At 26.7% G+C, this 13609-nt stretch overlaps 1 protein-coding gene across 7 annotated transcripts; it reads right to left on the reverse strand.

Moving 5' to 3' along the window:
* Positions 1 to 7689: 7689 nt before the first annotated feature.
* On the reverse strand, positions 7690 to 12061 carry LOC113846702 (two-component response regulator ORR9-like). Of its 7 annotated transcripts, none has more exons than XM_027475254.1 (5): positions 11826 to 12061; positions 11524 to 11627; positions 9854 to 9931; positions 9306 to 9373; positions 7690 to 7981 (listed from the first exon to the last, which is right to left on the reverse strand). In XM_027475254.1, exons 1-5 carry the CDS (start codon positions 11950 to 11952, stop codon positions 7711 to 7713), a joined length of 648 nt encoding a protein of 215 aa, XP_027331055.1. In that variant the 5' UTR covers positions 11953 to 12061; the 3' UTR covers positions 7690 to 7710. The 7 variants fall into 7 exon arrangements, with proteins under 7 accessions (XP_027331055.1, XP_027331053.1, XP_027331051.1 ...); XM_027475252.1 differs by having other exon boundaries at positions 9306 to 9376; XM_027475250.1 differs by having other exon boundaries at positions 9306 to 9379.
* Between the last annotated feature and the right edge of the window lie 1548 nt (positions 12062 to 13609).

Below are 13609 nucleotides of genomic sequence, written 5' to 3' on the forward strand. Positions count from 1 at the left end.
CTTGACTTTCATCGTAGACAACAACCATTGTTGTAGTTTTGACTTTTATTTTCCCGTAGTATGACAAGTGAAGAATCTTAAAATCCTTCAAGATTTGGTGCTAGGATTAACTCAAGGTGGAAATATTATCGTCCAGCACAAGGGAATGGCACTAATAGTTGTGTTCACAATTTTTGTGGTAAGGTTACGAAAGGTGGAATTACTTGAGCCAAAGAACATTTGATGGGAAAAAAAGAGTTCAAAGAAGAATTTTGGAGATATTTGAAAGACAAAAAGAAGCAAGATAGTGATGCATTTCAAATGATGCGCAATGATCCTGATGAATTTGTTGGTAGTGATGAAGAATATCCTCTCGATGAAGGGTTTAGAGAAATGATATCTAATAATGCTAGTAGAAAGAGGAGTGCTTCTAAAGACCTTTTTGATCTTTATTTTAGAAGACTTGAAACTATAATTGAGAAAAAGAAAAAAGAATAAATTAAGGCAAGCAAGCATAAGGGAGGCATGTGACAAGGAGACTACTACAAGAGTTCATCAATACATTGCTCGATTTTGGTATCAAACTGACTTATCCTTCAATATGATTAAGTTGCAACGCTTTCATGGCATGCTTACAAAGAAGCTTTGGGCCAAATTTGAAGTCTACGTCTTACCATTATTTAAGAGTTTCACTCCTCAATAAAGAGTTAGTATACACTAAAGATTTGTTGAAGGGAAAAAGAAGCAATAGGGAAGATTTGGATGCTATTTCATGTCTGATGCATGGACAGATAGAAAACAGAAATCGTTAATCAACTTCTTATTGAATTGTCCTTTATGCACTATGTTCATTAAATTTAAGCTTAAATATATGATTGGTCCTTATAAATATAACTCATTTTGTAATAAGTTCTTATATTTTTTTTTACGATTTAATCCTCAAAATGTTAAGATTTAGTCCCTATTGTCAACTTTTTTTTTAAGTACTGAGCTAGCTAACAAAGAACCAGATTAGCATGGCCACATCATTTAATTTATAATTTATTATTTAAAATTATTTACTAATAAGTCGCACAAATATATTTTAAGTATTTTTAAAAAAGTCCTTCTTCAACATCCTTTTACAACTTCTTCCCCTCCATAGTCATGGCTTTGTCCTTTGCCTTGTACCTAAAATATAAAAAAAATACAACCTAAATTGATGGGCTCAATTTTGAACACAAAATTACATAATAGTTAAAGGCATATTTGCATCAAGACATGCAATATTGCCTACTTAAAGAATCAACGAAGACATAGAGTTAGTTTTTAAGTGCTAAAGAATAGTTAGAAAAGAAAAATAATACAAAAGAAACAAAAAATAAAGATAACCTAATGCTTTACCTTCCCATACTTGATTGTGTCTATGGCATATGTTTTTTTTTTAAACTCTAATACTATGTAACATTTGCAGAATTAGAAATTGCTTGTGGAATTGCTTTTTCAAATTCCAAATTTGTAAACTTTTAGATTCCATTTTCCTTACCCAAAAACAAGGTTTGTCTATTTTCTTTTATTGTTTGTTTTAATTTTAAAATGAAATTTAATTTTCATAGCATGACTTAGCTTATCAACTATTTGATAAAATGTATGTATTAGCGATAAAATGTGTTTGAATCTTTAACTAATATATGTTGACATGCCTATGACAACAACTTTGCACCAATGTATTGTCCATAAACATTCATTATTTGAGTGCATAAATGACAATATGACCACAATGAAACAATTTCCTAACATTTTGTAAATATCTATTATAATGTTCCATTTGCTGAAACAATGCCTCTATTCTCTCTAACTTTGACAGAACCTACTCTGTCCTCGATTGTGTCCCTCTGCTCAAACCCTTTTGTTCCTCTATCTATCTATACCAGTCATTCTCTCTAAGTTCTTCTACTCAATGACTCGTGTAATATAAAAAAGATTATAATTTGATCTTATAAATCACACTTTGCTCAAGCATGTAAGTTTATGTGAATGTTCACAAAGCTCTTACCTTGGATTGCACTATTGTAAGAAAGTGGATAATTCATTATAGCCAAGGGATTTAAGGTAGTAAAAGGATCGAGGTTGAAAGGTGAAAAAGCACGGTAACACTTTTACAAACTTTTAAAATATACTTAGGGACTTATCTATAAATATTAATTTTAAATAGTAAATTATTTTTAAATTAAATAATGTGGTAGTGTTGAGTTGGCTCTCTGTCAACCAGCTTAGCACTTAACATAAAGAAGGTTGACAACAAGGACTAAATTCTAACGTCTTAATATTTTAATGATTAAATCCTAATACAAAATTTTATAAGGACTTATCATAAAATGAGTTATATTTATAAGGACTAATCATATATTTAAACCTTAAATTTATTGATACATCAGACATTGTGAAGACTAGTCAAAAAATATTTAATTGCTTAACTCTATTATTAAAGAAATTGGAAAAGAAAAGATTGTCCAAGTAATAATAGACAATGGAAATAACTATGTTCTTACTAATAAGTTACTAGAAGAGAAAAAGCCAAATTTGTATTGGATTCCTTATGCAATCCATGGTATAAATTTAAGGTTAGAAGACATTGGAAAGCTATCTATGATAAAGAAAACAATTCAAAGGGCAACATATCTGGTTGGCTTCATCTATATAAGTACCTTAAGTTTGTTAAGGTACTTTACCAATAAAAGAGAACTGGTGAGACATACAATTACTATATTTGCTACATCCTTCCTCGGATTAAAAAGGATTCATATGGAGAAAACAAATCTTAGAAAAATGTTTGTATCAAATGATTGAACAAATAACAAATTGTCCAAGGAGGCGAAAGGAAGGGAAGCAACAAAAATTGTACTCATGCTTACTTTTTGGAATAATATAGTGTACACACTTAAGGTCATGGCTCTTCTTGTGTGTGTGTTTCGCCTTGTTAATAGTCAGAAAAAACCAGTTATGGGTTATATTTATGAGGCAATGGAAATGGGTAATGAAACTATTACGAGATCTTTTGAGCATAATAAAAGCAAATATAAAAATGTTTTTGATATTATTAATAAGAGGTAGAGTTACCAACTTCATTGCCCATTACATGCTGCTGGTTACTTCCTAAATCCATAATTATTCTATAATAATCTCTCAATTAAATTTGAGGGCCTACTTTGGAAGTGAAATAAAATATTCTTAAAGAGCTACTAGTTGATAAAACTGATGGTGGTATGTTTGGAAATAAATTTACAATTTCACAAAGGAACAAAATTGCACTTGGTGAGAAACTTTATGAAGATTTCTCATTTCTTTTAAATTGTAACCTTTGTACGTATATTATTGTAAAATATTTATTTAAATTTTTAGCACAATAGTAGCGAATGTATGGACTATCAACTCCAAATTTATAGCAATTGGTTATAAAAATCTTGCGTTTGATATGTAGTGCGTCAAGATGTAAATACAACTAGAGTGTATTTGAGCAAGTAATTTACTAATTAAAAATTTTCTTAGTAGATGATAGTTTCTACACTTAGTCACTTAGAGAATTTTGTTAATTTTTATTTAACTTATTATTGCATATTCATTATAAGAGAAAGGAATATTTTTGAGCATAAAATACTACACAATTTAGTGTATGTCAAATAAAGCATTGCTTAGAAGATACAATTTTAGAGTTGAGAATAACCAAATCTCATTCAATGAATGGTTAGTTAAGAAGATGGATGGTGATGAAGATGATGTTGAATAAGAGGGTCATTGAGGATGACAATGATAATGCCCTTATTTGGGAAGATGTTTATAGAGCTTTAAGAGTTGGAGAGCTTGTAACATATTCTAGGTAAAGATTTTAGAATATAAAGGAATTTCTTAATGTTGTTGGTGTTGCATCTAAGACAAAGAAAGGTTTGGCAAGTGCATCTTCATCCAAAAATAGAACTTAAAAGATATTGCTATCTTAGAAGAATTAGAAAAGAATTAGAAGACAATCAAGATATTGATTTAGAAGATATAGAAAAAGAAGTTGAAGGATATGTGTCATTATCTTACAATTAAAAGGGATGAAAATGACTGAATGAATGAATTTGTTTTCTCTTTATATAATATTTTATTTGAATTTTTTGTTTGTTATATTTAATATTTTTAGTACTTTGTTTTAAAGTTTAAATAATTGAACTTTTGACTTGAATTAATCCTGTATCATTTTTTTATATACCATCTTTTAATTTTTACATAGCTTATTTATTCATATATTGCATTTCTGCTTAATTTTTTTATATTTCAAGCACTATATGACTTCTGCTATTTTCCTGCAATGCTATCTATATATGACATTGCGATTTTTTGGTATTTTACAATTTTCCACTATCCACTATTGACAAAATTGGAAAAAATAAGTTGCAACAAGGAACAAGTCTTCTTTCTCTTATTGTGCTTTTTTTTTGCCTAAGTTGCAGCTAAGTTGTAGCTTTGCAAATTACAACTTCATAACCCACTTGACCGCACTTACTGCATTTTATGTTTGGCCTTTTCTAACATTTGAATGGTGGGTGATCTATTTTGCCACAATGTTGATAAGGTGGATAATTTTTCCTTTTACCTTTGCCTTTATTTTGATTACTTTGTATTTGTGCTATTACTTGGGCTAATTTTTGTAGTTTTTCCTTTTGCTTGTTCTAACTTCTTGGTGCTTGGATGGAGGAGCAACTTTAACCGTTTGATCTTGCTTCATTTGCCTTCTTTCCTCTTGAACTTTCAAGGCATGTAGGACTTCCACCAAAGTGATTTTACTAAGATCCTTTGTATTCTCTACAGTGATTATAGAAGTATCATATTTTTCCAAGCATTATTACAATAGTTTTATCTATAATTCTAGAATTGAGAGGTCAATCCATGGTAATCTTACTTATTTAGCTATGTCAAGTAATCTAAGTATTCATTAATTGTCTTAGACTCCTTTATTGTTTATAACTCAAATTCTTTCGTCAAGTTTAACACTTGCATACTTCAGATCCTCTTATCCCTTACACATTTTCCCTTCAAATAGTTCCATATCAATAAACATGTTTTTTCTTCAATTTTTTAGTTTTGTTCTCCTTATGATTTTTTTGTGGAATTTTCCAGCACTAGAGGCACCATGTCATCCTCTTTAACAACATTCCATAAATCTAAAACCTTTAGGTAGGACTCTATTCTCACTACCAATAGGTCATAATTCACTACCAATAGGTCATAATTCTCTTCATAAAAAATATAGGACGAGCAAAAGATTAATACAAATTGTTAGATACTGTTAAATAAAAATTATAGAAAAAGAAAGAGAATATTAAAGTGTAAGGTAGTCGAAACTACAATACATGTGCTACTTTATTCAATATCAGCTTAAATTTAAATATATTTGAAAAAATAGCAGCACAAGATATCATGTCCACAATTTTAGGAATTGCTACTAACAATAAATATAAGAACTAAAACTAACTTATCTACTAACACAATATGAGTTACTTAGACTAACACAATATGCAAAGGCACGTTATCACATCACTAATGAGAGTATAGATCAATAAAAATGATAAAATCTATGGTGTATACATCTTTGGTGCAAAGAGAGAGATAGAAAGGAGAGAAATTAATATATGTAATGAGTGATGTAACAACAAAGAAAAAGAAATATAGGAGTGTAAAATAAGGTAAAATGTAAGATATAAAAAAAGTTGAAAGGAAAATTTGTTTGGTATGACACTTGTTTTATTTATTAAATATTTTTATCATAATAATGTAATTTTAAAAATTATTAAAATAATATTAGTTTAAAATTAATTATTAAAATGACTTAATTCAACAATATATATATATATATATATATATAAGTTACCATGTATCAAAATGTGACATATGTTATATTATGATACGTAGAACACTTTAGAAAGACATTTTACGTTAAAATGCAATAATTTATTATGAATATTTGGAAATAGTTTACTAACCTTATTAGGATGATATTTATAACCATAACAAGTAGTTCTTGTAGGTGTTAGACATAAAAAAAATTAAAATAAAATCATTTTGTTAACAAAATATAAAAATAATAGTTATATTTAGCAAAGATAATATTATTAGCCCATAGATATTATGTTTGCTCTTCCTTTTACTCATTTGATGCTTGTAACAACCAGTTATTGCATAAAAATTAAAATAAAAAAGAAACACAAGTATTCATATTAAAATATAATGACAACCACATCTCTAATTAAGTTAACAAAAACATAAATTAAAATAATAGATAAAATATAACTAGTCCATTACCTTTTTATAAGTGAAAGAGACATTAATGGGGTTAGCTTTGAAAAAGAAATGACTGAGATTGTGTTTGGATAAAAAAATTTAAAATTTTATAAAATATAAAATTAATAATACAAAAAATACTTAAAGTGAGAGTTAAATATAAAAAAATTATAAATGATAAATACAAAAATTTAAGTATAATAAAAAATTTATAAATTCTCTTTAAACACAAGTTTTTTGAAATTCTTTTAATTTGATATAAAAATTATTTAATTAAAATTTTACAATATTTTAAAAATATATTTTTCTTACTATCCTAATATATGTAATGTTATAATTTTAAATTACTTTATTCAAATACAGGCTAAAAATAAATGTGAGAAAAAAAAAAGAAAAGAGTAACATTAGTGGTCAGGCATGTCTGTCCCATGACATTAATCTTTTAATTATGTTCAAATGGTCAAACATGCATGTCACGTGTCAAGCATCTCAGTGTGACATCCATTAGTTATGCTTTTTGCATATGACTGTCTCCCTTGTCAACATTTGTGAGTGCCACCTCTTTATAATGCAATAAATATTGAAATATGTCACATGTCATATGGTACTGTATTATACTTATTAATTTTGTTAGACATTATTAAAACATTATTGAATTAACTTATTTTGCTAATTAATTTTAAAATAATATTACGTTAATAAATAGTTACTAAAACTGCATTGCTGTGGTGAAAAATCCTAATTTTTTAGTATTGCATGAGAAAAACATAGTGCAAAGAAATTTCATTTAGGATTAAGATTAGAGACTATATGAAGGGACTAGTTGTTTGATTTGTACGTAGTATCTTGTCAGTAAATTTCAATTTTCTATTCTTTTAGGTGCATTATTGTGCGCATTACTAGAAAATAAAAAAAGCTTATGTAAGAATAGTTTTCCATAAGCTAAACTGTTTCAAGTTTAAACTCATTGAAATCTACATTTGTTCTAATGAGAGAAGTGCAAGAGTTAGAGCTGGTTCAGCTGATCAACCAATCAAGCTTAATTTGCTTATATGGTGTTCTTTCAAATTTTCAAACTTGTCTCTGAGTGACTCAGTTAGCATAAAACACTCATAAAAGAAGGCAAAATAACATATCTGATATCTACATAGAATTGCGTGATGGTAAATGCTATAACTATTTACTATTCACTGGGAATGCATTGTAGTTGGAGAAAATCATAATTATAACCTATATTTATATGCATAAACTACTCTCTACATTACACTTTCACTCCACCTCTAACTGCAGTATTGTAAAAGTCTTTCCTTATATCTGAAGGCCGAAGAGCACAATTTTAATTTTCTTTTTGTAGTTACATGTCATTATAGAAAATATGTATAATTACTGAAAAATAAACTTGATGCAATCACAAATATAATTGTGTTGCAATTATAGAGAGTTCCAAAACCGTAATATTGTAGTTACAATTGTAGATGCAAACTGCAATTTAAAACCATGCTCCGGAGACATTGCCTTTGTTTTGTTAAAACTATTGTTCTTATCATTGTTATTAGTGTGATTGTGAGAAGCTATGGATCTGTCAGCAGAATCTTGTTCACTAAAATGATCAAAGGGTTTCAAAAAGTGTGGCTGAAGCTTCTTCAAATCTGATAACTGAAGAGGCTTCAATAGAAACTCCTCTGCCCCTCCTTCCAAGCACCTATATTCAGAAACATAATCAATGCTAAACTAAAGGAATTGCTAGTAAAGACGTTACAATATAGGTTGTAGATGGGCAGAGGGCACACAATGCTGGATATCTGTTATGCAAAGCCAAGTTGATTAACAGTGTGTTTGGTTAGTTATTTCTAAATGTTTATAATTTATTTAACTAACTTATGAACTTGGTTAAAATAAAAGTGTTTGTTAAATAAACTTATTTTACTACCTTATAGTATTTTTTAAATATTATTTAATGTATCATTTGAACTTATTGTCTTTTCTTGAATATTTTGTAAAATAATCTTATGTCTCTCCTCCTAAGATTATTCTATTTATTTTAATATAAAACTTATTCAGTATTACACTATTTATTTAAGTTATTATTACTATTTACACTGTTTATTATATTATTTTAATAAAATATTTTATCTATAAAAAATGTAAGGATTCAAAATTAACTAAAAAGCCTAAAATTATATTAATCTAAAATGTTTGTATTGATAAAAATATATCTGGATATACCTTTTTATATCATTATATATTTAAAAGTTAATATAAAAAATTAATTTTAACAAAATTTCTAATTTAATCAGCGGTTTTTTTTTTGCGCATTATATGAGTATTTATTAAATTAAAATAATATTTAAATAAAAATAAATATACATTGTATGATTATTTTTAAATTAAATTTTATAACTTAGAAAAGAATAACAATTTTCATTATTAAAATAAATATTCAAATATATTATGAAAGAATATATTAAAAAATAATATTTTTATATTTAAGAATTTATAAAAAATTTAAAAATAAATTAGGATGGAATTTAAAATTATTGTTTATCTTTATTAATAAGGTGTTTCAAAATTTAAAATTAAAAAAGAAAATTTAAATTAGGATTAATTAATATTATAATAATTAATATTATAACACATTAAAATTTAAATCAAATTAATCTACAATTAAAATAAAATTATATTTTACAAGAATAAACATTAAGAAAAATTATGTAATACGACAAACGAAGATCACTTAATACTACCTCTAAAAATTAAATTTTAGAGGTAGTAGTTTTGAACTTTTAATTACTAATTTGGATTATTAAAGTTTATTTTTATGTGAGTTTAAATATATTTTTAACTTTTAGATAACTTTTACGTTTAAATAAATTTATTAACTATTTTAGCAAAGATAACCTAATTGTAACGCAAGTACGATTTAAAGATTAGATTTTTCTTTATTTTACTTTAGTTTTTTTTCCCAAGATATTATCCTTGAAATGTCAAGGGATTAGAAAATGAAAATAATATGCAGAAAAACTTACATGCTGATTCTAGATGGTATATTTTCCGATGACATAATGACGACTGGTACATCTTTCCAAGAAGATCCCTGCTGCTGTAACAATTGTCAACAAAAGATCGACAAAAAAAAAAAAAGGATAACAAAAAGAATAAATAATTAAAGAAAAGAACAAGAAAAGGTAAACTTTGATCCTGAAATCTGAATCTTTTTCTTTTCCTTTCTCTTTCTTGTTACTGAAAAGAACTGCAGCGTGCCTACTCTTAAAAATTAAGTTTTTACCCTAAAAAGTAAAATTAGGTGAATGTGAAGGTCACTAATTAATAAATTAAAAAAGATTAATTAAAAACCATATTAATGCATTTTTTATAATTTCTTAACTAAATGTCAAAACGTTGATTAGTAAAGAAAACCCATAAAAGTAATAATGTTATTGTTCATATCTTTATTCTTTTATTCTTGAGAAATCCATTTAATTAAAACATGATGCTTGGCATTGCGCAAATTAATGAGTAGCATTATGAAATATAAACTGTGGATTCACGAGGGAGATGAGAATTTGGTGTTGACCTTGATTCGTTTGAGTAAATCATAGCCACTCATTCCTGGCATGCAGTAGTCTGTCATGATCAAATTCACGTTGATTCCCTGCAATTTAAAAGATTCAATAGGACATGTTAATTAGCATTATTAAGATTTCATAGTTCTACAAAAACTATATATATCATTGGAATTTGGTAGGGAGAAAAATGACCGTGATGGGTCAGCAAAAGAGACATTGCTTCTTGTAAAGGAAACTATGCTAAATCCAAAAACTCCATTAATGAGAATTGCCTACGCAAATGCAATGAAAAACCTTCCTTTATTTTTTCCCCGAGAAAACCGATCAAATTATTTGAATTATTTTTATAATCAGAGTTGCTGAATCAAAGTAATCTTGATTACTTTTATTTTAAAGGAAAATTCATAAGAAACTAAAAGTAATTTTTTTTTTGTCAAAAAATATGATAAATATACTTCCTTGATTTTTAATTTATTACGTTCAACAAAATTTCTAATAAAAATTAGTATTTTTAATTTTTAATCAATATTTTAAAGACACTAATTAACAATACCTTATTTTAATGTAAAGATGTAAATATAGTGAATTTTTATTTAAAATGTTTATTATATTAAAAATATAATAAACATTTTATTTGTAACAATAAAATATTATTATTAAATGCTTAAACTCATTAATAATAATAATAATATTTTCATTTAAATTATAATATTTAATAGTATCAATATTAATGATTTATAGATTTTTTGACAACTTTTTTTCCTTATCTGATCAAATGACTTGTATATTCTAAAGCATCTTTAAGAACCTAGGGTTGCATACGTATACAGCAAGGCAATACACGCGGAACGAATTATATGTGTGCAATAGAGTTGTATTATTCTCACGAATGCCTTTCACGTGATTTTTTACAATTTATTTTCCTATCACTTCCCTCTTTTAAATTTACATTTTTTTTATCATTTTTTAATTTAGAAAATACTGTAAAATTTGATGGAATAAAACTTTAATTCTAATTATGTTATTTGAATAATTAAAAATTAATATTATATATAATATCATATAAAAAGTAAAGAAAAAAGTTGGCCCCAAATTATTAAGAAAATATTTCTCTTCTAATTCAAATTGTAATCATGTACATTTTGATACGGATACTATAAATGGCCTAAATGAATACAAGAAATGAATACAAGTGACGATGAAAGAGAAAGATCCCATACAATATAAAGTCACTTTACGATTATGTTACGATGCACTTTGCCTAATTAGTCATCATGTGGGTTCACTGGTATTTCATGTTGCTTATGTTACAAATTACTGATTATTCAAGAAATCACTTCTTTGATTCAATATATCCTAATGAAGATTTAGGAGAATAAAATTGCCAAATCCTATTTTAAAACTTTGATTATAATATATCATGTTTATATATATATATATATATATGCTCTCACACACATATATATGTTTACATATTCTACTTATAAAATATTAAAAAAAGAAAAGAGGAGTTATGGTAGTATACTCTTGTGATTTTATAGAAAGAAAAAGAAATTAAAAAAAGGAATGATTGTTAGAGATGCAACTAATTAGTAATATATTTTAGCTCAAATGTAATTAGTAATTACATTTAAAAGACCAAAGAGAAGTAGAAGAACTGAAGGAGAAAGATAATTACGTTTTGTTGCAATGATTCTGGAGAAGTTGACGAAGCATTATGAATATCATCATCAAGCAGGCCAAGATATTTCAGAGCCTTGACTCCAGAGTCAAGGAAGGTAGCTGCTTAATTAATAAAAAGACCAAAAACACATATAACCATAAAATCACAAAATGAATTTTTTTCCATGATAAGAAAATGGAAAGAATTAAGAAGAGATTATTGTTCCAAGACCAAAACCATAACTAAGGAGAGGACAATGGAAAAAAAAAAAAACAACAAAAACAAACAAACTAGTCAGTGGTATGGTAGCTACCTACCTTTGCATGAAGAATCTCTCAAGAGCCTCTCCAAAAGCTTCCTATCAATGACATTATCATCTACCACCAACACATGAAAATGCTGTTGCTGCTGTTGTTTTAGCATTTGGCTATTCACAAATTCCATCTCAGTGTTCAGTAGCACATAACCAATCTTTTCAAGTCTTGTTTGTTAATTTGTCTACTTGAAAACTCTTTATATTTATCATCACATACAGAGTGTGTGTTTGTGAAGAAGAGAGAGAGAGAGAGAGAGAGAGAGAGGTGAGAAAGAAAAAAAACGTTGTGAATGAGAATAAGAGGTGGCATGTAATTGTCTGTAGCTTTTTCTACAAAAGTGGGTGCATGAGAGGAAAAACTGTAGAGGCACAGGAACAAGCTTGTGTGTGCTTCATGCTGTGATCTTGACCTTAGATTCTCTACTTCATTTTTACAACCACCACTCATAACTTTCTCTCTCTCTTTCCACTTTCAATTGGATCTTATTTGATTGCAATGGAAAAAAGAAAGAAACCAAGATCTTTTATTCCCATTGGGTCATCATCATGGGGGAAAAAGGGTTGATTTTGGGTATGGATAGGTTTTTTGGACTATACTTAAGTATCAAAGACTTTGAAAATTAAGACAACCTTCTTTCTTCTCAATTTCTTCAATTGTAATTATTATTATGGGTACTCTCTTCAATTGTATCTAAATTTATTGTTGTGTTCAATAATTAAGAAGTCTCAATCAATTATTGATAATTTTTAAAAAATATTATATAACAACATTCTTATTAATTATTTTATTATATATACATACATACACATGCAATATGGATCGTTTCTATTAATTCCTTGTCTTCACATTATTATTTCTATTTTCACTTTTAAATTTCCAGTTTAAAATACTCACTGCTATGGCATATTCATCTTTAGAGTTAAAATCTTAAGGCATGCATGGGTTGGGAAGATGGTACTCAAAGTAACAGATAACCTCACCTCAGTCTTTAGGCTTGTATTTGGCTATGTATTCCTTTATTCAAGAGGATGGCTTTCTTGTCACGATGATGTAAACATGAAGAAATTATTGATATTATATGTATGTTTGTGCACATGCTAGAGCCTTCTAGTATGTTAGGGAAAAGTCAGACTCCGTTAGAAAAGCAATATCTATAGTATGACACTATAGGAGGAAACTTGAGTATAATATTTAGAGTAAATTATTGTCTTCTTTTTTACTGATGTTCAAACTTCATTTGCAGCTTTTTTTTTTTTTTAGTTTAACTATATGTAGTTTTAGATTATGTATTTATTTTTTAAAAATTTAATAAAGTTAATTTTTAATTTTTTCTATTAAAAATTTTAATTTTTTTATAACTTAAATGATTAAATTATCTTTTATTTAAATGTAACTAACCAAAACATTAAATTTTAGCAAAAAAAAAAATGTTTTCTCATTAGACTCTAATCTCACATCTTAGAAAATATCTTAAATTTTATTAAGTTTTCACTAAATTTCTCACTTGTATGTTTTTTAAGTTAGTCCAAACATAATTTTTATCATAAAAAGTCTAAATATTTAGGCAAAAAAGACAATTAGTAGAGGGACTAAATTTTCTTAATTTTAAATATAAAGGTACTTAGATAAAAAAAAACAAAAAAGAGATGGAAGGCAAAATCACACAATATAATTAAATGATACACAAATGTAATCTACCCTTGAATGGAAATATTATACTTTTTCTTGTAAGATGGATATATGCTATTTTTAATTCTTTCAATATAATTAATAATTAGTTTTTA

The sequence above is a fragment of the Abrus precatorius genome, unplaced genomic scaffold (genome assembly GCF_003935025.1).
Source record: "Abrus precatorius isolate BTA unplaced genomic scaffold, Abrus_2018 Scaffold8, whole genome shotgun sequence".
Lineage (NCBI taxonomy): Eukaryota > Viridiplantae > Streptophyta > Magnoliopsida > Fabales > Fabaceae > Abrus > Abrus precatorius.

What these genes read in the sequence shown, in the direction of transcription:
- LOC113846702 (XM_027475249.1), bottom strand. Translation starts at nt 11,952, where the DNA reads ATGGAATTTGTGAATAGCCAAATGCTAAAACAACAGCAGCAACAGCAT. An exon ending in ATTTACTCAAACGAATCAAG is followed by an intron (nt 9,380 to 9,853) that starts GTCAACACCAAA and finishes CAATTGTTACAG; the next exon opens with CAGCAGGGATCTTCTTGGAA. An exon ending in ATACCATCTAGAATCAGCAT is followed by an intron (nt 7,982 to 9,305) that starts GTAAGTTTTTCT and finishes TTCTGAATATAG; the next exon opens with GTGCTTGGAAGGAGGGGCAG.